Source organism: Pezoporus wallicus, unplaced genomic scaffold, assembly GCF_028554395.1.
Source record: "Pezoporus wallicus isolate ANWC-B61680 ecotype Strahan unplaced genomic scaffold, APGP_CSIRO_Pwel_v1 contig_8721, whole genome shotgun sequence".
Classification (NCBI taxonomy): domain Eukaryota; kingdom Metazoa; phylum Chordata; class Aves; order Psittaciformes; family Psittacidae; genus Pezoporus; species Pezoporus wallicus.
The window spans coordinates 911,383-936,690 of NW_026635692.1; the positions used below are offsets into that span (position 1 = coordinate 911,383).

At 42.3% G+C, this 25,308-nt stretch overlaps 1 protein-coding gene across 1 annotated transcript in view; it reads left to right on the forward strand.

Annotated features, from left to right (window-relative positions):
• ALCAM (activated leukocyte cell adhesion molecule) overlaps window positions 1-25,308 on the forward strand; it is a 119,840-nt gene that overhangs the window by 67,918 nt on the left and 26,614 nt on the right. Inside the window, exons 2-6 of the mRNA XM_057397305.1 lie at window positions 12,732-12,832; window positions 15,502-15,721; window positions 19,696-19,760; window positions 20,126-20,213; window positions 21,076-21,258. Of these exons, the coding sequence (XP_057253288.1) occupies window positions 12,732-12,832; window positions 15,502-15,721; window positions 19,696-19,760; window positions 20,126-20,213; window positions 21,076-21,258 (657 nt within the window). The remainder of the gene's footprint in view (window positions 1-12,731; window positions 12,833-15,501; window positions 15,722-19,695; window positions 19,761-20,125; window positions 20,214-21,075; window positions 21,259-25,308) is intronic.

Consider the following 25,308-nt stretch of genomic DNA (forward strand, 5'->3'; position numbering starts at 1 on the left):
TTGTGAGCTGTAAGCCCATCCACCACATTCGAGCTGCGGTTGTATGGGCCGTCCTTTCCAGCAATTTTATGTATGCAGCAGTATTTTAAGCAATGGGTTGTTTTTTTTTTTGTAAAAACAATAAAGAATTTGTGCTAATAGCATATCAGATGCTAGCTTATATATGCATGCATATATGTGTGTGTATATATATATATAAAAGGTGGAAACAGACCCCGTATTTGGCAGTGTTTCATACCATCGCACAGGGGGTAAATCAGTAATACCCACAAGTGGAAACGATGGGCACCGAGGTCGCACCAGCCTTCCGTATTTCCATATCCTTGTCTATGTTTCATCATTGTATGAAAGTCGGTGTAACGTTAACTCTTTCTTTTCGTGTCTAGTTTGCAGTCTGTGCTGTTGGCACACCTGTTAATTTTCAGTAAACTGCTTAAGAAAGGCAGGCAAAGATGAAACTTTCACAAACAAAGGTAATGCTGATTTCTCCCATTGGTGGAAGCGCACGTCTGCTTCAGCTCATCCTCCTACAGCAGCAGACAGTTGCCAGTACCAGGGCTGGCTACAGGCATCAGTGAAATTTAAAAAGCTGTGTCTGTGAGGGGCCCATTAAATCTAAAGAGAGCCTCGGAGGAGCTGTCAGTCACTTATTTTAGCATAAACCATAAGGATTTATAGCATTATTCTTTCAATGAACTTTTCCCCCCTCACACCTATGTTGTTTTTGCTGTGGGTGAAATGGTAGGTCTTGTCTCCAGGTAACCTCTTGATGAGTTGGGATGGCTATATTCATCTCATCTACATCACTTTGTCCTCTCCCTTATCAGTAGGAAACGCAGTTGGAAAACAGATGGAGCAGCCCAAAGCCTATTGTCAGCTGGGTGGGGGGAGCGTCCATCCCACCAGAACCACCTGATGGCACATAAAGCTCATGCTTTCATTTAGCAACCTACTTCTCTTCTTAATTTAGAAGGGCTGGACATTTTCTCCTGAAAGCTTTTCCACCCACTCAGTGTCACAGAAGGATAAATGTGTCTTTCATCTGTGCCCTTTAAAGTTGAAACTTGTGTAAGCCTTTTTCTTCTTTCTTTTCTTCCTTTGAGGTGATCAGCGCTTGGTTTTCACCACAAGTAAATGATGCTCTTTCACTGAAAATAGCATTCTGTACACATTATGCACATTACAGTCACGAGTTCTGATTTGCTCTGTTGGTGAAATCTAGCTGGTTTCTTTGGAAATAAACAGATCTGGTAAGTGTGACTGCAGTAGAGAAGTGTGGCAGGACACTGCCTGTTATTTAGCTGCTTACCCCACAGCCTTTGATGAAGGGCGGGTAGGAAGAAAGCGTGATACACAGTACTGGATGCATGATTTTGGGTGCCCACCTCAGCAGTGTCAGTGGAAGTTGCATTGTGCACTGCTGTGAGTTGCCTATCAATCTTGCATTACCTAATATTCAATTTCTTAACTTACTGGGGTGTACAGGATTACAGCTGGGACTTCTGCAAAGGTTTTGGAACACTAGTAAAGAAGGAAAAACAGAACTGATGCTTTCTCTCCTCAGATTCTTCTCTGCCTGCTGGAAGCCCTCTTTGCTGCAGAGGGGAATGGTGGTAGTGAATAGCAAGCTGGGGAGCTGAACCTTAGGGTAGTTTTGTATAAGTAAGCAAATGCCCGGGTGAATGTGTAGGTAATGGAGAGAGTAAGGTTTACAAATCTGGAACATATTTAGTAGTAGAGATCTGGCCTTTTTCTTAGCATAGATCTGTAAGCATACATTTCTTAGTGCCTAACCTGTTAACTAACTGTATATGGAAGGTCCATCTGCTCCTTGTCGTCCTATGTGCTTATGGATCCTCACAGGCCAAAAGCTGAAGCGATGTATTTACAAGGGATACTTTTAGATAGACAAGCTATCATATACTTCACTAGCATGTACTTTATTAGCATATGTGGGCCCTAATGTGTGTGAAATTGATGGAAAGGGTTAACCAATGTACAAGGGGGGGAGGTCAAACTGCTTGCTTAAGTGTTACTGCTTACTTATGCTTATCGTACTTACAGTGTACAAGGGGGTAAATCAAGCCGCTTGCTCAACAATGTTACTACTCGTTCATGCTTATTGTACTCGCCGTGTATGGTAGAACAACATATAAGGATATTGCTATTGTTCGGAAGTAGGGACCGTGACTTGATTCCAGTCCTTTGGATGCCTAGGCCGCCTGAAATTGGGTCTGCGCTTTGGACAGTGACCAAGCCTCCAGGGAGCACGTGTAATGACTAGAGGTGAAAAGTTCAGGCTCAAGGAAGACTCGTTTACTTCAGCTTGAGACCCTCGCCCATGATCACCAGGAGGCACTGCGCAGGCGCAAAAATCTTCTTAGCTCATTATAATACAAAGCGGGGATAGGACATGAATATGTACAGGTGTGTTGTGCAACCTCATGCATATGTATAACTTTAGAGGATAAATGTAAAGGGAAAACAACGCTAAGGTGTGAATGCCTTTGGAGGAGCTATCCCCCATGTGCCTCAGCGCTGAATAAAGCATACCTACTTTACAACTTTAACAAGTTGTGAAGTCTCTCCGTGCATCAAAATAAAGCTTTTTTTTTAACCGTGTGTTTTCCATAGTTGGAGAGGAACACCCTGGGTCGGGGACTCAGGCAGACTGCTGGTTTCTGTTAAATGATGATCACAGCAGTCTTAACACAGTGCTGTGATTGCACTTTGTCAGAAACAGCAGCTGACCAAGTGGGATGTGCCTCTTTGTTGTCTTGTGGTTGCTTCTTCTCCTTGGTTTCATCCTGTGGAGGCTGATGGGTAGAGGTTAGTGGCTGTGGTAAGAAGGGGGAGCCTTAGTCTCGCCCCCTATGAGAAGCAGCCGTCCATTTGCTTCCAGCTGCCCCAGGAAAGAGCCAGCAGGTTTGGGCCCCCTTTGCCATCTCCAGTCCAGTGCCACCACGACTGTAGCCTCATTTCCCAGACCTCTTGGTGCAGTGAAACAGCAGTGCCCACACAAGGAGAAGGATGCAAGTGGCAAAAGTTCAGCCTCCTCTTTCAGAAGGTTTTCTCCCTTGGTGCACTGTCAACGTGGCATTGACTTAAACTCTAGGATGACGGGCAATACCTTCTTATTTGTAGTACCAAAACAAAATCTCTCTAGTTCTGATGTGAAAAACATACACTGTTTAGCTTTTTATTTAGCCTTTGTGTATAAATTAGGGTGGGCTTTTTTTCTGCACTATTAGCCTGTGGGATGTATTGAGCCACAGTGTCAATACCAAATTATGAGAAAGCAAGAGGGACAGCTCTTTTTTTTAGTATGCTGTCTGTTGACTTTCCTTTTTGTAAAAGGAAAAAAGAATTCATAGCAAAATATAATGGAGGATTTTAGATAATTGTTTTTTGAGCTGAAGATTTTATTTGATTTATAAAGGCTTTTATGTCCCTTTAAGCTATTGGATGCACAGCAGTGTTGCTACTAGTTTTAGCAAATGGGAAGGTGCTTTGGAAGGCCAACCAGAAGTGTAACCAAAGTACAATGCAGGAGCAGCCAGAGGCTAACCTCAGAAGGAATGAGAAGTTTCACCAAGCTACAAAGGTCGTGTTGATCCAGTTATGCCACTTAGCTATACCCTTTAAAGTTAAAACTCATCGCAGTATTGAGTCAGAAGCTATTTTCCCACATTTGCTGCTCATCTCTTGCCACATAGCTTGTATCATCAAACTTTAGTAAGCTGCGACTCACTTCCCTGGCAGATGTGCCAGACTGCTTGTAAAAAATCACACCATATGTTGGTAACTATTTTAATAAAGTAAATTCCATTTTCTAGTATGCTAAAAGAAATTACTCATAGCTCCATTAGTCATGGCTGCGTTTTGAACAGAAGATATGCTGGCCATCTTCTCTCCTCCTCTGAATTACGGGAACTATCTTAAGCAATGTTTTGTAGAAGTTTGCATTAAAGTAAATCATTAACAGTGGCCTTTCAGCTGTAGTATCAAGTGTGGGACAGATAGCTTTTTTTCTGCTGTTCAGTGCTCATAGAAAACACAGCTAAGGTTTCTGATGCTGACCACAGCTCGCCAGTGGTGGACATGTCTTCTGACACGGTTCCACCCAGGTCTTGTGAAAACATTGTCTCTGCTAGCTAGCCTTATACTGATTCAAGCAATTTTAAGTACATGGGTGTTTTTTCACTAACTTCTATTTGCAGTGGCTTAGAATTACACTACATTTTTTCCTACTTACACCACCACCACCACTATATATGTAGCCTTTTAAAACCTGTAAGATCTACTCAATAGACTTGAAAACATCAGCTTGCAAAACAAACTGGTTTTGGATTAGCATTGAATCCAGAAATAGACTTACAGAATTCTGAGCCAAAAGCTAGGGTTTCCATAAAGAAAGACAGCCATAGAAATCACAGGTGATGGTTTGGGGTAGTGGTTTGTGGAAAGAAGCTTAGGATTTCCCTTTGAAAAGAAATTTTGCTGTAACAAAGCCCATGTGGTACAAAGGCAGTGGTGGCTTTCATGGATTTTCCTTCCAGTTCTTTAGTAGATTTTGGAGCCTTCCCGATTTAAAAGGGACGAGATTAAAAAGCAGAGATGTGCTTATTGCTGCCAAGCAAAGTGGAGCTTTGCTGGTCCCATTTCAGAGCTAGTCTTAGCAGTTCCCTTTGTCTTCTTGGAGCTGAGCATTGGAAGAGAGGCTGAGGTGAGAAGGTGGCAAGGTGGCAAGGTTGATGTGCTGACACAAGCAATTCATTTTCTGGTAGCATTTTGCATCAATTACTGAGCTTTGAACTGCTCATTTGGTCTCAGGCTTTGCAGAAGCTTATGCTAGAACAGCTTTTTTATGTAGGTTGAAAGCTTTGCTAACTTGGAAAGCAATATATGTTTTACTTTAAATGACATAATTCATTTAATGGACATTTGAATTTAAATCGGTATGACTATGGACAAATTTCTTTTGTATACCTATGAAAAGTGCTAGAGACTTTTGATGATTGTGATTACTGTCATGATTATTGCTTTATATATAATATTTGAAGTTCCTAAGCTGACAAAAGGTTATTAGTCATCATTATTTAGATGCAGTCTAGGTGTTTTGGTACATTCAAGCTGAAAAAGCTTTTCTTCTCTATGTTCCCCAGTGTACTCCTTTAGTAGCACTGATGATAGAAAATGTGCAGAGAAATACTCGATGTGAACATCCTTAGGGTAAAGCTTACAGTAATGATATCCCCTGTAAACTATGCACTGTACCGTCTGCTCTTGGAAGGACAGAACCAAGACTTCTGCCTGGCAGATTGAATTTTCCCTCAGTCTTTTCAAAAGATTGTGCTAAAATCGGTCCAAATCAACCTCAAGCAAAGCTTTTCCAGGAGGGGAGCGTACAGATGCGAAAGCTGTATGGTAGTGTGGGAAAATAACCACTGAGATACTGGAACAGCTGGATGAAATCTTGGAGCAGAAATAGCCCTTAGTGAAATAAACAGCAGTCGTCTGTTAGTGATCAGTTAGGGGTAAAACCTAGAGTTTTACTTGGTCATGTTGTAGGGCTTTAAAAACTGTGGGATTTTTGACCTAAAGTCATGAAGGCTTCAGCCTTGAGCTGGCATTTAGGATTATGTGAAAAGCCAAGCTGTATGCATGTGTAGGAGAACTCTGCATCCCATGTGGTGCACAACTGGCTGAGCTATAGAGCAAAACACCAGTGAGAAGCATGCATTGACCTCGGTCCTCTTAAGGAGGGGGCTGAGGCATGTTTTTTATTGATGAGGTGATAGACCCCTGCAGCCTTGGTCAGATGGGACAAGTTATCTCAGCTAGCTTCTAATTATAGCTCGTTTCTTTGTACTGATAAGGAAAACATTTGATGGAATTAGAAAGGAGCAGGGGCATAGTAGTTATTAAGTGCTCATAGCAGGAAGGGTTTCTGAAGTGCTGACATGTTTCCTTCAGGATTTTTTCCTCATTCCTAAGGAAAAACTGAATTTTAAACAAGCATAATGCTTCTCATAGGGTAATGATGGCTGACTTCTGATGGCATTTAATGCCTGCTCTCTGGTGGTTTTATTATCTTCTTAGCTTTAAATACCTTGCATGTTTCCTGATGTGTACTGCCTGATGCCTTGATGTTGCTGGGTGCCAAGCTCCATCTTCCTAATCTGCCTGACTACTTGCCAAAATCAGTGTTAAGCACAGAAATACTTCTGTTTGTGTGGGCTTGACTGCTTGTGTCTTTGGAGTTAAGTAGGCGTTTCTTTGACCAGCTTGTCAAAAGAAACTCAGCATCCTCCAGAATCGCAGCCTGTGTTTTGGGTTGGGTCTTTCCCCCACCCCCAAAAGATGAAAACGACCCCAAATGTGCATTCCCATTCAGTTACTTCACATCTTCAAAGAGCTGAAGTTAACAGGCATGATTCCAAAGGGTAATTGGAGTCCACTGCGTCAGTGCTTAGATGATGATAAAGGAATTTTTTTCCTTTGGTGTTAAAATTGCCAGGGCTCTAATATTCGGGTTTTAAAGCTCATTGAAGGAATACTATATTAAAATACAAGAAACCCTTCAGCAAGTTCTGTTATGCTGATTCACAAGTGTTTGTTACATTAAATACTGTTGGACATATATATCTGAAGTTAATTTCCCTTGATGAATCGATGATTCTCTTGTAACTAGTAGTCCTTTGAAGTCCTAATTACCCGTATGTGGATTTGTTTCAGTGTTTAAACAGGTAGAGATAAGAAGCAATATAGTGTTTATCTAGCCTGTATCAGATAGCATATCCACGAACACGCACTCTTTTGTTTTTAATCATATTTGTGTGACAAGCATAATCAGTGTTAGAATTTCTTTGGAAGTGTTTACCCCACTTCCCTACTTTGATGCCCAGTGTGTGATGATACAGGAAATGATTGTAGCCACCAAAGTGAAATGGGGTCCGTCATATGCATGATAACACAAGCCTGTTGTTTTTTTGCTTGCTTTAACCAGTCTTTTGATATCCTGAAGTGTATCTTGCGTTTTCAGTGCTGTCGGAAGATTAATGACCACAGGCATGTCTGTGCGAGCCGTGCATAAGAGTGCCTCTTGTAGCTCATGTGAAGAGGCTTGTTCTCAGCAGAGCAAGCTGGATCGCAAGGGCAGAGTTCCTGAAGCAATGGCACCTGGGCCTCTGTGGGAGAGTTCTGCAGACTCAAGTCTGAGCAGCCTTTGGCTTCCAGGCTGTTGTGGCTCAGCAAAGAGGGCTGTTAAAGGCCCATTGTATCCATACAGGACTTGACCCCTTTTTTCAGCTGACTTTGTCAGGCTCAGGTGGGGAAACATGAGGTCCATGACGTCTGGTGCATTTGCTCTTCTGTGCACCCATGGAAAGTGTTGTGAGAGTTTATGAGCGTCCTAGGAGGAGCAATGAAGCTGATGAATGGTCTAGAGAAGAAGCCCTGTGAGGAGTGGCTGAAGGGACTGGGTTGGGTAGTCTGGAGAAGATGAGGCTAAGGGGAGACCGTACCCCCCTCTACAGTTACTTGAGGCTGTAGTGAGTTGGGTGTTGGGAAACAGCCTCAAGTTGCACCAGGGAAGGTTTAGATTGGATGTTAGAAAAAATGCTTCCTGGAAGGAGCTGTCAGTCACTGCAACAGGCTTGCCCAGGGAAGTGGTTGGTTGAGTCATCACCCCTGGAGGTATTTAAAAGACCTGTAGATGTGGTGCTTAGGACCTGGTTTAGCGGTGGACTTGGGTCAGGGTTATGGTTGGACTTGATGATCTTAAGGGTGTTTTCCAACCTAAATGATCCCGTGATTGTAAAAGGTGACTTCCTGATCTTAAGAACGTGTGATTATTGGGTTTGTGAAGCAGTGATGTTTCCTGAAGGAAAGAATTTAGGCTGGCTCCTGAGTACACAGGAGGACCTGTGTGTATGCCTATATAACTGAAATCTGCTTAGGAATGGAAGGGAAAAATCCACTGATTGCTACTTCGGAACTGATAGCAAACATCGTAATAGAATACATATTTTATGAAGCAAAGCTTTTTAACCTCCCACTATGGGTTAAGTACAAGCTAATCTAGTCTACCTGGAGATAAAATGGAAGGGCCAAAACCTCACGTAAAGATCCAGAGTGCTAATCCTCATGTAGAGTTGCCAAAGTAGTTAACTAGGGTTTCTGAAGTAGATGCTAAATAGGCATAATAGCTCTAGGTTTCGGACACTTCCATTCCAGGAGCTGCTAATTGACCTCCCCTGCTCTCTCCTGCTTATTGCTGCAAAAAGCCATAGCAGCCAGCATGTCCTGCTGGTCTCTGATAATGAGACCTCACTCCTTAAGCCCAGAAAGTGCAAGAGGAAGCATCCTTGCTGAACCTGCTGGGGCAGAAGCCTCAGCAGTAAAAAATTAAGTTCAGGAAGAAAGAAAAACACGGGACAGCTTTGTCGATTTAAAACGTCATTTAGATCAGTGGACTCCAGGGTACTGAGGGAGGTTTGGCTGCCCAGTTTTCCATTGGTTTAGTGACTGGAAGGTAAGCTGTGCTGTGAGGCAGCTGAGCAGGCCAGTGAAGATGAGTTTTGGGCAGTATCTTTGCTAGTGATAGTTCAGATGCAGGTTCATGGTCTCCCATGGATCTTGCACCTGAAGGGTGTTTGGATAGCCCTGGGTCTGTTTTACATTTGTTCTCAGAAAGGTTACTCTTCAGCACTTAAAAAAAAGTGTTTGCAGGAAGAAAAATCCTCAGGATTCCATATGGAAGGTAGAGGTGGAAATCATGGCTGCTTTCCACACGCTTCCTACAGCTTCTGTTATTTCCTCCGAGAAACGTCAGCTTCCTGATCTTTAGATACCTTCTACCCGTTCCTCTTATATGATCCCTTTGATTTGAAAATAATAATTAGTCTTAATTACAACCCGCATCATGTACTCCTGGTGAGGATCTAAAATAACTTCCTCTGCCGTTAACCCTCAGTTCAAGTAGTAAGGTTCTTTCTGTTTTGTCACCCAAATATGTGGGTGCTGTTTTGTTCTTCCCTTGTGAAACACATGCAGGGAGGTGGGACAAAGAAGGATGCAGTTAGCAGTGCAGTGGGGATGTGGAAAATACTGTAATTAAAAGCATCAACTGCAAATGTCATCTCAATTTAACAGTGCCCTGCTGGGATCTTTCTCTGAGTCGCCGTACCTCCTGATGCTGCTGCTTTCTTCCTGTGTCTGGACCTGTGTGGAAAGGTTTAATCTAGTTCACAGTTTCTTTAGCACTGGACCAGAGAAGGGGAAATAAGTTAAACCTCAGCCTGCTCAAACATATATTTAAAGACATGGAAGGAAGGTGAGCTGGATTAACCTGCTATATAGGTGTGAATTCACATAGGTATATAGGCTATGAATTCATAGCTAGTTCAAGTAGAGCTTCTCCAAGCATATGGGACAAGATGCTGCCTCTGAGTGAGTGTTGTCAGTAACAGTGTCAGCTCAGTTGTGGAAGGTAACATCTGAAAATGATGCAGGGGAGCTGGCTGGGCTCTTAAAGGTGCATCAGAACTACAGAAGGGCAGGGTATGGTGTCTAGTAACTTCTTGCAGTGTTATTCCCTACAGTTGTCTACGTGCCCTCCTGCAGTTAATGGGGTGGGAGGGCCTTGACATTGACCCTATGTTGTGTTAGGGCATGGAGCAATTTGTTCTATATCTGTAGATCTTCCTTTATCTATCTATTTATTTATTTTCCTTAGAATGAGCTGGAAATTATGTAAAGGGCTCTCAAAAAATGATGGCTGATGATAAGCTCTGTTGTATCATTAAGCAATCATTGAGTTCTCTTCTTCATCCCACCATTTTACAAGTATATCTGATAGCAACAGAGAAGAGTTTCTAGATTCGCTGAGTTGTTTGATTCTTAAATGTAAGGTTTGCATTGTTGCTTTGTGAAGATTACTGTGGTTCCTGCAGTGAAACTTTGCAGTTACTCAGCTAGTTTGCGCTCCTTAAATGTCCGATATTTGTTGCTACAGAAGTGGGAGGAGAAAACTTTACAGCAGGACCTCTTGTATTCTTCTAAGGATCATTTCTGTGCATTTCAAGTAAAACTTGTGTGGGTTTGGTTCTGTGTTAACGCATTCCTAGAAAACTGGCAGAATTTATGGCAAGACATGATTTTGGGATGGTTTGTCCACCCTAAGGAATGCCTTCCAGATGGAAGAGTTTTTCTAAAATCAGGGGCCAGTCTTGCCTTTATCAGGCCGTTCACTGGTTACCTGCTCTGAATGCTAAACGTAAATGGTTGCCTGAAACAGTTTCATTCGCACCCATGAAGCTATTTGTCAGTTCTTCAGCGAGGGATACTCGCTACCTTAGCAACTTGCAGGGGTTAAACGGGTGTCTGGGGGAGAACATCCTCACAGATCCCACAGGGGCGTTTTGTTTTTCCCTAGTGACAGGGAGCATGTCCTAGCAGGAGGAGCAGTTTCAGGTTTTCCACGTGATGCAAAATACCATTACAGGATTCAAATTACTAAATGACACTTGACTGGAATGTGAATGGGAACTAAGCAGCTTACTAGTGGAGTGTGTATTTGCAAGTCTCATGTACTCTCACATCCACGGGAGAGAGGAACCAAAAGGACTGTTTTTTTTCCTAACTCCAGCAGAAGTGAAAATTAGGATTCAACTTGCAAAGCCAAAGCTGCGTTGTTCCCTTCCTGGAGATCAGAATGAGCGTGAGTGCAAGAGAGGGCCAAGGGAAGAATTTGTTCCAGCTTCAGATTTTACTTCCATGTATAGCTGGATTTTGTAAACCATTGGTCCTATTTCCATAAAATCGAGCTTAGCTGGTTTCTTATGAAAACCTTTCACTTTTAACGATTGCTCTTACTCAGCACCATCTAGTGGGCTGGCTGCTCTTGTCACTTAGAAGACTGCTGGTCTTTGTAAACGGCACAGCAAATGGGAGCATGCAGTCCTTGTAGTGTGAATGACATGTTTGTGACTAATGAGAGAACAGAATCGGAAGAGGATTAGCAGTTGTTTAGTTGGAAAGGAGCAGTGTGAAGGAAAGAAAGCTTAAGATACATGCGGGTAGCGGTGCCTGTTAGCTTTTGCGTTCCTTTGGTACCTCCAGCTCCAGCCTGTTCGCCTGCTTCTCTGCCTTACTGTGGGATGCCATCCAGGCTGTAAGCATCTCTAAGGAAAGATTTAGGAGTACTGTTTCTCTGTGCATTACCACACGACCCAAGTCACAGCCTCATTTATTACTGTGATACAAATGGCACGTATGAGCTCATGCTAACAGTAAGCTTTGAAATCCTCACCTGAGGAAAATGCTGTGGAGTCTTTCTCACTGGAACTGTGGGCAAGAGATTCAGTGTTTGGCTTTTTGAGAAGACATGATTTTGTTGAAAGAAAAATAATCCCTTGGGAAAACTCTTCCTGTAGAGAGCACATCTGCAGTCAGTATAGTTGTTAGGTCATGCCAGTAGCTAGCTGCCTGGGCATTTGGGAAAAGTTAAGGGATCCGAGGCTCAGGTTTTTGGGGGTGCATGGGAACAGGTTTGATGTTTGCAGCTCTAGCAAGAAGGGCTGAATCTCCTGGAAAATCAATGTTTCTAGAAGGAATGGGTGTCTCTGCGGCTCTGGCTACATCACCAGCATCCTACTGCTCTCCCTTAAATAAGGTTTCTTTGGCAGCAAGCCCTTCATTTTGCAGCTCCAGTTGCAAATGAGGGGAGAGCAAAGTGGGGGAGATCCTGAGCCTCTGGGCAGCAGACCCTGACAAAAGCTGCAGACATCGGGGTGAGAGCCGGCAGCAATACGCTCTCTCAGTGACACCAGGCAAGCACCAGAGGCAAAACCTGCCTCCAGTGCAAGGAACAGTGAGCATCACAGAGAGCAGGGGCAAATATGGAAAACAGGACCAAAGCAAAGTTGCATTATAGCAAATGCACCAAGTTGCAGCAGCTTTCCCTTTAAACTTCCTTGTGTTTTAACATTTCGTCACTTTGGGGTCTGTTTTTTTGTTCAATTCTCATGTTTTGGACAATGAGAATAAGTGGGTCAGTTTTATTCTGTAAATTTGTGTGCATTAGCACAATAATATTTTGCTGAGGTTTCCAAGAAAGCTGTTCTTAAATAATAAATAATTCATGGAAGCATTTCACTTTTCCGAAATCTAAATGTACAAACTAGGTTTTTTTTCCCCCAAGTTTAAGGGAACCCAGCATTTAAATAACATTCTGTTTCTTTTATTTTCTTCTACATTTTTAATGCAGTGCAGCAGTCAGAGCATCACTTTGTCTGCTGTCCTCCTCACAATATTGCATTGCAGCACAGGCTCTCCAGGCAGAAGTGGCTGGGTTTTGAGATGAAGAAAATAAAGGTTTAGGGTTTTTCCTTTTCCTGAACTTTCAAGTTTGGGACATTAGCTGTGGATACTGATGGCAATATACATGTCTATCTGGTTGAGTGGGTGCAGTCCTGTTTGGAAATGTACCCCACTTGACTTCAGCAGGAAAAGTGGGCCCAAAAAGTTTGTAATGTTTAAATAAATGAAGTTGGTGACTGGAATCCTATTTTATTAGAGGTTTGGGTATAAATCCTGCATGCTGGAAAATAACCGTTTGTCAAGGAGGCGGCTCTGCGTTTGTAATAGCTGTGAACCAAACGTTACCTAGCATATGGGGACTCCAGAAAACACTTAAAATTGTTTCTCTCTTTCTGTTTCTCCTCCAGCTCTGGGATTGTACACAGTGAATGCAGTATATGGAGATACTATTACTATGCCTTGTCGTCTAGAAGTACCAGATGGTCTCATGTTTGGAAAATGGAAATATGTAAGTATAGCTCTACCTTATATTCATTAAAGCTGCTATGGATTACAAGATTCCAATTGGTAGGATTTCTGCCTCGGATACAGAGACATTTATTCCTGTGGTTGTAAGGCTACAAGATTCCAGTCTGCATAGTTTCTGCCAAGGTTAGAGTTTTGAGGAATTAATCTCATTGTTCAAGAGAAATAATTATGCGGGAGTTTTCTGCCAACCTGTATTAGAGATCTGGCACGTTACCCAGTGGTGTCTCACTCGTTGTACATTTGAATACTTCTGAAGCGGGCTGCCTAAAGCAGAACAGTGCTTTGTCCCTGGGGAAGTGACATCCCTCGGTTTGTTGGTCTGGCAGTCACTCAACACGGTTTCACGCTGCATTTAATGGATGCTGAAGAAGAGGGCAGAGCTGACCTCAGTTTCTGGTGGTTTCACTCTATTTCTGCTGCACAGAAGACAAAGGTGAAAACACGGTGTCCTCTCGGTTGTCTTGGTCAGCTTGAAGTAAGAGCATCACTGGATGTGATTTTCCTGTATGAGAGTGGTACCCCAGGCCAAAAGGAGAATAAGCATATCAAAGTCAAATGAAACCTTGAAAGCATGCATACCGAAAACCACTGGGATACCAAACCCCTCATGCTTTTCAGACTGACATCAGGACAACTGGTTTTCTTGCTTCTGTGAAATTCATCTGAACCTTCTCTCATGCTAAAATCTTACCAGCAATAACAGGTGAGTTCTACTCTAACAGTGGATTTAAAATTATGTAGCTCTCTCTTTGTAAATGGCATCCACCAGCCTATTTTACAGGTGTCTCATCATCCCTCCTGGCTCCTTCTTTTGTACCTGGAGGTTTGCAGCTTTTGCAGCCCTCATCCACTTGAGTTCCTTCTCCACAAACATGTTTTGGGAAGTGAAGGCAGAAGTCAGTGGAGAATGTTATGCCAAATAGGTTCAGTGAAACTGTTTCACATGAGTGCTCAGAAGATGCAGCACCTGCATTTCGCAGCGTGTTTGTTTCAGTCTGCTGGCTTTTTTGAGGAAGACACAAGTCTATCTCTATGAAGACGCAAGGCTATTTTGAGGGAAAAGAAACGTGTTATCTCTATCTGGTGCATTTGGATTGCTCATCTCAGACAAGTACCAAGCAGCAAGTGTTACATCTTCTTCTGAGTGGAAAGGGACATGAAATCTAACGTGCAAGAGAGTCCATTTAGTTGCTATTGTATAAATTCTTGATGCAGCGCATGTAACCAAGTGAAAATGGTATCTGTTCTCCCAGGGCAGCTCCCAGCCAGACAGTGCTTGGTGTGTGAGGGGATGCTAGGGGTTTTTGGTTAGGTGAATATTTCACTGGAAGAAGGAGGAACTACGTTTGCTGCTCTGTTGCTTTGGGAGAAGCAATTAATGTTCCTGGTGGTAGCCCAGGGGTACTGAGGAAACTTGCATCCTGGCAGGAGCAGGCTTTGCTGCCTTGAATGTCTGCCTGTGCCTGCCTGTGTTCTGGGTAGGCTTAGAGTTAAGAGCTCCTTTGCACTTGACAGCCAATTTCCTGTGTATCAAGTCAAGGCAATACTTTCTTTCCTGTGTGACAGACAACTAGAGGGATCTGAAAGTGGGAGAAGGAGAAAGACTGTAAGGGAATTTAAACTTCCCATGAGCTGTTGCCTCTTGCTCCTTGCCCATCTCTGACAGCACCCATCTCTTGTAACAGCATCTTCCTGCTTTTGTGCACTCTGCAGTCAAGCTGAGGTGTTGTGCTAGGAACACAACTTGCATCAGTGCTGCAAGGTGCAAGGGATAAAAGAGAATGAAAACCTCCTTCAGCCCCCAGCACAATGCTGAACGTAAAGATGGAGTCAGCCTTTCACCTCACTTTAAATAAAGGCAAACAGAGCCTGTCCCTGTTCTGTGTGTGTGTGTGTAAGGAGGGGGGAATCAAATCCTGCAGAACTCCACCTGCAACTTTGTCTCTCAAAAATGCTTTTTTTTTGTATGGGAGTCTTATGCAAGGCTGTCAACTTTGTATTCCTTCTTAGGATGGTAACAGCACACTGATTAATATAAGGAGGATGTCTAGAAAATGCTGTTTTGCAGATTATCAGGGCATGCGTAAGTAACAGTATTTGATTGTATGTATGGTCCCGTGCCACGAGCTCCTGGGTCCTTTCAAAACAAACAAAAAGATAGTTAAAAACTAATTTAGAATAAAATAGGCAGTTTTGCCTGATTAAATCCTGCATTTGGAATGAAGTCTCAATATCCCAGACAAACAATATGAATATGTAAAACAATCATGGAAAAGAAAAGGAAACTGAAGCTTCTAAGGTCAAGCTCACGAATGCTTCTCGTTCAAGTACTTTTTTCAGATAGAGGCAGCTGGTGCCAGAACCACCAGCCTTCATCAGAGAAAGCCCTGTGCTATGCCAAGATTGAGCCAAGGGATTGAAGTTACCTCTACTGATGATATTCTCTATGTGTACCACAGCAGTCTTAAACTAGCTCTCATCTTACGTTGAATTTCCTGTTTGTATAGCAGAAATTAATCAGGAAAAAAGCCATCTGATGTAGTTATCAGATTTTTTTTATCAAATGATGCGTTTGTACCAATTGCAGATGTTCAGGTACTTCTAAATGAGAGTTTGTGCAAGCTAGAGGTATTTATCTTTTTCTTATAGGAAATGCCAAATGGATCTCCAGTATTTATTGCCTTCAGATCATCAACAAAAAAAAATGTGCAGTATGATGATGTACCAGAGTACAAAGACAGGTTGAGTCTCTCAGAAAACTATACATTATCCATCAAGAATGCAAGAATCAGTGATGAAAAGAGATTTGTATGTATGCTTGTTACAGAAGATGATGTTTTCGAAGAGCCAACGATAGTCAAAGTCTTCAGTAAGTAGATCTAGTTGTTACTACCGTTAACATTCATCAGCATCTGAATCGTAAATTGCAGAAACTTTTGTTTAAGGGAAAGATTAAAGCCAAGAAAGTGAGCTTGGCTGAGTAAATTACTAAGACTAGCAAATCTCTGCAGCTTTCAAAAATGTAATCTACTGGCGGCATTTATGTAACAGGACTGCCTGCACTTTCAGTTTATTCATGATAAGTGCTGGCTCAAAGAGAATTTTGGGCTTTGATAATGACTCACTTATATGATGTCATTTGGCCTTGGAAATGAAAAATGTAAAATTAGCACTGATTATTTTCCATTTGTTCTCCAAGTGAATTTTTCTGCGGGAGGGAAGCATTAACTGTGTGCAGTCTGTAAGATGAGATTTAAAGCAGCACTGGGCAGCCTGTATGCAATGGTATGAACTGTGAGGGAGAGAGTGAGAGGCTGGAAAAGGAGCTGACAGCCCCAAATGCTTATTCTGTCCTCTCCAGAGCTACCAGGAGGAATACCAGTTTGCACTTCTCTCTTAGAGCACAGCAAAGTTTTAGTGATAGCGCTATAACCCAACTGCAAGGCTAATCTGCAGTGCAAACCCCAGGGCTCTGGGGCACAGTCATGCTCAGGTTATACAGGAGCGTGGACAAACCTGGCCTTTTCCCCGTGCTAATTCAGAGCAGAAATGTAATCCTGACTCAGCCCCCTTTTTAGGGGCACAAGTCTGTTGGGGCAAAGGTTAGCATCTGTAAATGCTGCCCTGTGACTGCAGTGGATCTCTTCTCAGCTTCATGTTTTTATAGGTAGGGTTTTTTGGCCTTTGTTGCTCTCCAGATGCAGATTTGCACGAAGTAAGTCTGTTGTGGGAACATGTTGCCTGCAGGGATGGACAGTTTCAAAGAGATCACGCTTCTGCTTGAAAAATGCCAAGTCATGCTTTGGAAGGACAGCCTTGTGCTTCTGTCTGCGGAAGGTGTCAGGGGGTCGTCAGGGAAGTCTGTTGGTGGCATCAGTGAGTTTGAAGCTGAATTAGGAGTTGACAGTAATTCTGTTCCTCTGTTTCACTTTCAATTTGAGTGCAGGAACAATTGAATTAATGACAATAGGGAGGAGTGTGCTCGGAGCACACATGGTAAACACACTGCTTCAAAGGAAATGATGAAGAATTATCATGTTTACTTACCACGCAGCAGTAAATAGGTAGATAAGACAGTGGTATATAATAAAATGAAATGCTAACTGCTTGAATTACTGTGTACTGCACTAAATATTAACACAGTGCTAACTCAGCCACAGAGCACAGCTTGTGTGTTTTATTGTGTGCATTAGTACTAATAGAGAAATCTTCTGTTTGTGAGGGAAGGTTAAACTAGGGGATGCCACACGTACTGTGGCAGACTTAGCACTACAAGGAACAATAACCTTCGCAGCTCTTACTTTTGAGCTCACAACTTTATTTAGGGTTATTTTAACATTTCTTTGCGTTTCCCTTCCTTATGTCTGGTTTCTGTTTTTTCATTTTTTTTCTTGCTTGCTTCCTGGCTTGCTTGTTCTAATTACGAAAGAGTTAAAAATAGCCCACAGGCTTCATTTATTCAACCAGCAGAGTTCCTAACTCGTTGAACCACAGATACAGAGCTAAACTGCAGCAGTGTGAACCCAAATAAACCAAACTCTTGTGCACCTGAAACTCAGCTGTATCCTAGAAGTCGTGCCTGATGCTGGGTTTTACTGGAGCTTGTCATGTCCTCAGCTGTGCTACCTGATTAACTCAGAACTAAGGAGTTGAAATGGTTCATTGCACAGGTACCACCTGCTAGTCTCCTTTACCAGACTGCTCAAACAGGCTCTACCAGCTTTCCAGATGGATCCTGTCCGCATCTCTTTCATGGAATTAAATGGCCAGTTTCCAAAGCTGAGCAGCCCAGCAGCCATGAGCTGCTGTCCCACCATAACAATGCTTGGCTTTTGCAGGCAGTAAGCTTTTTCCCCCCTATTACAGGGTCTATACAGAGTTGCAGAACGCTCTGACAAGCTCTTAAGCTGAGAGATAAGCAGTGGGCTGAAGCTGCAAACCCACCAAAGCGGGCTCTGCTGCTGCCAAGTTTACGATTCCTTCTTGCTTCAGACCCTGAGCTAGTAAATGCCAAGTAAGTCTTCTGTAGGGAACTGCCTTGGTGCCCTTGCTGTGGCTGTGGGTATCTGGCAGTGGATGTTTGCTTTCAGAGGCTCCTCTGAGGGAGAATGTGGCTGCTTCTCGACTGGTGCATCTGTCTGCTCAGTGACCAGGTCCCTCACAGCAGGGAGAGCCACACAGGGGCTACAGAGCAGGAGTCTTCCCTTTCTTTCAGTAGGAGCATTGCAGGGTGGGGAGCCCAATGGACCAAAATGTGATATTCTCCAAGCAGACCTGGGGGAGATAAGAGATGAAAGGAAGGAAAGCTGAGGCATAGAAGGGTGTTTTAGCTCAACCAGCTGGTGACTTGTAACAGGCAGTGAACTGTGCATGTTTATGGAACCCAAAATTCTGGACCAGAAAGCCTGTTAATGGTCTTGTGAAACCACACTTGCTTGAATTAACATTAAAATGTTTTTGTCCTTGACAGGTTCTTACAGAGAATAGGTTAACCTTTTTCCATTAAAAGTAACAAAAGAGAAATAAGTATGCACATATCTTCAAAGAATAATCTTTACTAGCCCTTTGGAGAAATTGTGATGCTTTTGGTGTATAGCTTTGACTTCTTTTTGGTTGTTTGGGTTTTTTCAAACTGTCAAATGAATAGGTTCTTTTATTGCCTTTCATTTCCTTTTTGAGCTGTTCTTGTTCCATCCTGGTGTAGTCTTCCAAGTGAACGGTATACGTGCGTTTGTATGGACACAAATACACACACATACATGCACATGCATACAGAGCAAATGGATTACTGTTGAAACGTGTTGGCTTGCAATCTCTGTAAGCACATCAGTAAGCTCATCAGTGTGTAGAGATTTTGGCAAGGTAGTAAGTTCACTTTGGGCTGGGATTAGTGACATACACACATTATTTATTGGGGAGCTTGATTTCTGTAAGCTGGCATGGTTTAGAATGTTTCAGTCTGTAAAAGTATATACTATGAATGCTTTTTAATGCAGTATAGCTAGGGTGCAGAGGTTTTTTTTGACTCTATAAACTTTGATTTATTTTTTTCCCCCTTACTCTTCCCCTCTCCCTATAAAACTGTGGGGAAAACTGTCTCTTTTGGAGATAAAAATTTGCATTCCGGGCTTCAGGCCAAACTATTTTAACAGACAAGTTATATAGTCTCTAGAAAGTACTCTTTTATGGTGGAAACATTGATAGATCCTCCACTTTGGCAGGCTAAGAGGTCCATCTACCATAATAAAAGCAAATAAGAAGACATACTGGCACTGAAGGAAAAGTTTATTTTTTTTTAAGGAAGTCATAACTAACTCAGAATCAGTTTAAGTAATTACATTTATCTCTATCATCTGAATTTCTTAACTGTAACAATCACAGTTAGGAAAAATAAACATTAGAAGAATGATTAGGTTGAATTGGTTCCTTTATAATGTGACAGCTCGGCTACAGTTGTATCCACAGTAAAGCTGCTTTTCTGTTGCTATCATTTCTGTGCCACTGGTTTCTTCTCCAGCATGTGTCATATAAATCAGATCAGGTTCTCTCCTCCCAGGTGCTGCACTGGTCTGCCTGGCTAAAAAAATGCGTTGTCAGAATGCGTGGAATTCATTATGACAGGTTTTAAAATGATAGCTTTCTCCTTTTCAATCTACTTGCTAATACTGAAATAGAAGTAGCTCACTTTTTCTCCTTGTAATGGCAAAGTGTAGGTAAGACCATACCAGACCGGATTGTTCTATTTAGTCTCAAAATCCATGAGGGTTTTCTTAGTAACTTTCTTTTTTTCAAACAGCTGTTTGTGCTCCCTTCACTAGTACCTTTATCCTATTTATGTTTTAGAACAACCCTCTCAACCAGAAATCTTGCACCAAGCAGACTACCTAGAAACAGAGAAGCTACAAATGGTAAGAGCAGCATTCTCCCTCAAAGCTATGTGCCTGACAGCTGCCTGAAGTCAACGTGGAGAAAGGTGTTGGAATGAGGCTCAAAGAAGGGTGCATGTGTGTCTGTGAGAGATCGTGGTCTATAGCTAGTTCCCTCACCACTGTACTGTACTGGCCCATCCTTATCTTAGACCCCCCCCAACAAACCCTCTTCCACATTGTACCAAAGCCTCATTGATGGGTTTTGTCCTATTTAAGAAAAATGGTTGGGATTAAGCATTTGAACTTCTGAGAAAAATTTTTACCCAAAGCACCATAAGCAAAAATTGAATTAATTTAAAACACAGCAGAGAGAAACAGCAACTAATTCCTGTCTGTTCTTGCAGCTTGGGGAGTGCGTTGCAAGAGATAGTTATCCTGAAGGCAACGTTACGTGGTACAAAAATGGGAGAGTTTTGCAGCCCATGGAAGAAGGTACGTTTCAATAATAGCCAAGGTCCCTAAATCCACAGGCAGGTGTATGCATGAAGAATTGTGTTTGTAAGAGTTGCTCTACTTCAGTTTTATGTATTATTCCTTCAAGGAAAACTACTCCTGGAAATATGAACCTGGAAGGAAACTTCTAGGCCATTCAAAGCACCCAAGCTGTGCCATATAATGTCTTTCTTTCAGTTCCAGCTTTAAAACTACATCATGGGGAATGAGGGTCGCCTTTGTTAATACTATTGCAAAGCTACTCTTGAGCCTATGTAGCTAGTAGAAACCTGAATCTAATTTCCAGCTTCTTATTAGGTGTTAACTGTCTCGGTTTCATACCTGTCCAGTATTGTGTTTGGAACATGTAGATGGTCATGTCCTTATGCAGGTATTCATTTTCCAGGATCTTTACAAAGAATGCTTGTTTTTTTCACTCTTTCAAATTTGATTTTGATGGGCTAATCAGACCACAGTATTTTACCTTCCGTAAAGCAGACAATACTTAACAAAACTCAGTTGTAAATATGATCCTAAAAACTGGTTTTGCCAGGATATTTGAGGCTTTCTTTCTGCTTAAAAATTGAGCTGAGATTTGTATTAAAACCCCCACCAGTTTACAATTAGTTTTCTTGTTTGATTTGCTCTAAGAAATACAGCACGTTAGGACTCTGTTGTTGACTAAATGTTCCCAGTGTACATCAGTGGCAATACTAGAGGAAAACTGTACAGTCTCTTGGGTAATTTGTTGTGTTGCTTGCATGTCTGTATCCTGATAACAAATCCAGAGTGAGCACCAACATGTAGGAAAAAAAGGCTGCAGATTTGCCTGTGTGACACTGAAACAGTATTTCCTTTTCAGTTGTGGTCATAAATTTGCAAAAGATTGTGGACAAGTCAACTGAACTCTTCACCATGACATCGTCTCTTCAGTACAAGCCGACAAAGGAAGATGCGAATGCCAAGTTCACTTGCATTGTGACGTATTATGGACCATCCGGCCAGAAAACAATACAGTCTGAACCAGCTGTCTTCGATGTTCACTGTAAGTTAGTAGAAAGCACCTACTATTTTATGAAGTCTAACTCGGGCGTGGGAAGCAGAATCAGAGACATTGCTGCTTGCCTGTTGAGATGCTTTCGTCAAAGCTGATTTGCAGCAAGAAGGTCTGAGTACACTGTGTAATTGCTCCTTCAGGTTTACCTGATGTTTCTTTCTCACATTAGAATGCTGAATATCAGGACTGCGTCGACAACATGAAAGTGGCAACCACAAAAGCTTAGTGAAACACGCCTGTCAGAGGTTGAACAGAGGTTAGAGTGGTTGATCAGTGACTGTTTGGACCCCCTGAAATACGCAATAAATACACAGTGCAGCTTTTAGTATACTAAAATGTTTTTCATTTTTGCAGAGACAGCACCAAACATCTAATGCAGGCAGATTACCTTGCACATAATGCAGTAGCTTGTATACAGCTGTAAAATGCTGATTTTTACATTTAAAATGTATCATTTGAATATTGGTAGACTTTTACATAGAGAATCTATAAATAATGGCTTCCATCTGGCCTAAGTCCTAAAGCAGCTTCCTTAATTTATTACTGACCAAGTGGAAATTGTAATTCTGCTTTGAATAAACTAAATGGGCAGTTGGCAAGGAAAGGTCATAGTTGGAGGAGGCAATTAGAGAAGGGGAGAAGAGGGTTTCAAAAGTCTTGTAAAATGAAGGACTGTAGAAGGCAGCAGGTTGTAGCAGAATGTAGAGGAACAGGAGATACACTTGACTGGACATACTGTGTTACCTTTCTGCATACTTCAGGTAATAGTTCAATTTATAAGTCCTTCTTTTGGGGATGATACAGTCTAAGTATATAGTCCAGCATCTAATAGGGTCTTGCTGTACATTGTGTAACAACTCTATAATGCAGTTGAATACAGAGAAAATCAGTAAGGGACTGGATTTCTCCAGCTAGCACATCTGCTCCATCGCCTTGAAACAAAGGCCACAGGCTTGAAGTGGGTACGTCTGCCTAGCTGGTCAGTTGGTTCTCCTTCCCAGGCGAGGTTTGTTAGGCCATGGAGTAGGAGATCAGTTTTGACCTTAGTCAAATCGTATAAAACCTTGGAGCAATTGCTCCTTGGTTTCACCTGGAAAAGCCAGAGTAAATTACAGCCTTCTTTTTACAAGCCATTTCTCCAAAATGACAACCAGCAAAAATGGAGAAGAAAACCTCTGGGACAGCAATCATTATCATTGGAAATAGCATAGGTGTTTCAAGCCTGCAGAAACCTATCCCATCACTTTAAAGCTAGAGGGTTTTTTTTATGTTTTGGCTTTGCTTTAAAGTTGGGTACCAAATTTCCCTGGTGTTTTCTCTTTATTTCTGTCAACTGTGGAGCCCCATGACCGCAAATAACTCCTGCTGTGTATGGCAGATGTTCACAGGGAAGAAGTGTGATGACCAGAAAGCATTTGTTGCTATTAGTTGCCGAGAGATCCTTTGCTGTCCTCGTTTCCCCATCGCTTTCATGCATGAGACTGCTTCATCTATTGAGGATGAGGCTCTTGCAGATTTCTGTGGTACACATAATATGTGCACTTGCAATTAAGGACTACCTGATGTGAAGGAAAAAGAAGTCTGCGCAGCACTGCAGAGTAGTTCCTATGCCAGAAACCATGTGCATTCTGTATTAAACACTTTACTTTCTAGACCAGCTCTTTTAATCCTGGTCTAGTAACGCACAATGTAATTAAGATAGTTCTTCCTCCAGAGACAGGCAGTATCATTGTGCTGCTAATTAGGCAACAGTGGGAGGCAGGCACACCCTTCAGTAGTAAAGAGGCCTCAAGTATGAACTTTGGGTTTAGAGTATGGAGTTATCCTTTCTGAGTATTTTCATTAGCTGTAACTTCAATTTCTTACTCTGCTCAAATGCATCTCCAAATGAATCAGTGAAACTCTTTATTAATAGATGTCCAAAGCTTCAACACATGAATTTCATGACTGATGTTACTTGATGATAGTGATGTCTGTTCTATTCTTAGTTTTGTAATTTAGTTCAGTGATCCTAATTAGTTTCTTTCTCAGTAAATGTGTTGGGCTTTTTTATTTTATAAGTCAAATATAATGCAGATGAGGGAAAAAAAAGGCATACTCCAACTCAAATAAATGGAGGTCTTCCAGGGTTGGGATTCTTTTTGAGACTGACTTTGTCAAAACTTACTGTGTTTTGCATCTCTGAAGCAAGTAGAAAAATATCATGAAGCAGACCTGTTGTTTGTTCCTTGCAGTTTAAGCATTTATCATGCAGAAATGAGAAAAGCATGCTTAAAACTGTGTCTACACAAGATTGTTTGATAGATACACTTATTCAGTCAGGATCTAAGAAATGTTTTACTGTTTGGAGGTGGGGTTTAGCTCTGGGCTAGTGCAGTCTCTAGTACATAAGTGTATATTACCTAGTTGACATCCTGGAAGCAGCCAGCCACTGTAACCTAGTTTGAGAGGAAGAGTGAATTAGCCCCTACCACTTTGGGTGCTATCTGGAACTGGAGAACTTAGCTGAGCTGGCAGTAGTTATCAGATCTGGTTTGCAGCTGTAGCAAGCAAGCTACTGAAAGTAACATAAGTAATACAAGAGAACTCTTGGAGCTGGACAGTTGGACAGTATCTCAGGTGTCTAAATTACCTAGACTCTAGTGATACTGGGTTCTGCTCAGTATTAATCAGTGTAAAAAAACGTTTGTCAGGCGGACTTTCCAGTCATGCCCTGTTTCTCAGTGTCTGTCTTGTTACGGATAAACTTTGTTGCATAACAGATTAGAGTCAAACACTTTATATTCATGCTGCTTCCAGCACTGGTTTTTCCCTTGCAATTATGCAGTTGTGGCCATGGTGGATCAAGGATAGCAGCATTCATTTCATGAATAACTGTCTTTTGGATCCCAGACTTTTGCTCTTGTGTAAAGCAGACTCTCAGGTTTAGAGAAGCACATGGTAAGGGGGGCCAAGGCGGGGATATGTGCCACTGAGAGGCAAGATACACCTTCCCCAGGCTCCTCTTGTTTATTAGTGAAAGTAAGGGAGGACATTACTTGTGCTAAGCAGCACTCAGCACTGCACCGAACGCTCTGTTTTCCTATCATCAGGTTGTTTTTTCCTCGAAAGGATGACCTCTTCACCTCAGAGAACAAAGCAGTGTTTTGTTACTTACTTCTGTAAATACTTTTTTTTTGCAGTTTCACAGAACCACAGAATCCCAAGGGTTGGAAGGGACCTCAAAAGCTCATCTAGTCCAACCGCCCTGCAAGAGCAGGGTAACCTAGAGTACATCACACAGGAACTTGTCCAGGCGGGCCATGAATATCTCCAACTTAGGAGACTCCACAACCTCCCTGGGCAACCTGTTCCAGTGCTCTGTCACCCTCACAGTAAAGAAATTTTTCCTGATGTTCACATGGAACCTCCTGTGCTCCAGTTTACACCCACTGCCCCTTGTCCTGTCACTGGACATCACTGAAGAAAACCTAGCTCCATCATCCTGACACTCACCCTTTACATATTTGTAAACATTGATGAGGTCACCCCTCAGCCTCCTCTTCTCCAAGCTAAAGAGTCCCAGCTCCCTCAGCCTCTCCTCATAAGGGAGATGTTCCATTCCCTTAATCATCTTTGTGGCTCTGCGCTGGACTCTTTCAAGCAATTCCCTGTCCTTCTTGAACTGTGGGGCCCAGAACTGGACACAATATTCCAGATGTGGCCTCTGTCTCCAGTTTGGAGAATGAAATCAAAGATTTGCTCATGGTTGATTGCAGGAGATAGAAGGGTAACATGTTCCTGCAGGGAAGACTGGTGGTTTGCAAGAAGTCATTCTTATCTGTCCATTTTTAATCCCGTTCTGTTCATCTCTGTGTGCAAACCTCTTCCAAATTAAAATCCTAAAAGTCACCTTCATTATAATTCATAGAATCATAGAATAGTTCGGGTTGGAAAGGACCTTAAGATCATCTAGTTCCAACCCCCCTGCCATGGGCAGGGATGCCTCATCCGTTTTCGTTTTTGAGACAGAGCCTAAGCAATTCAAGGGTATATTTA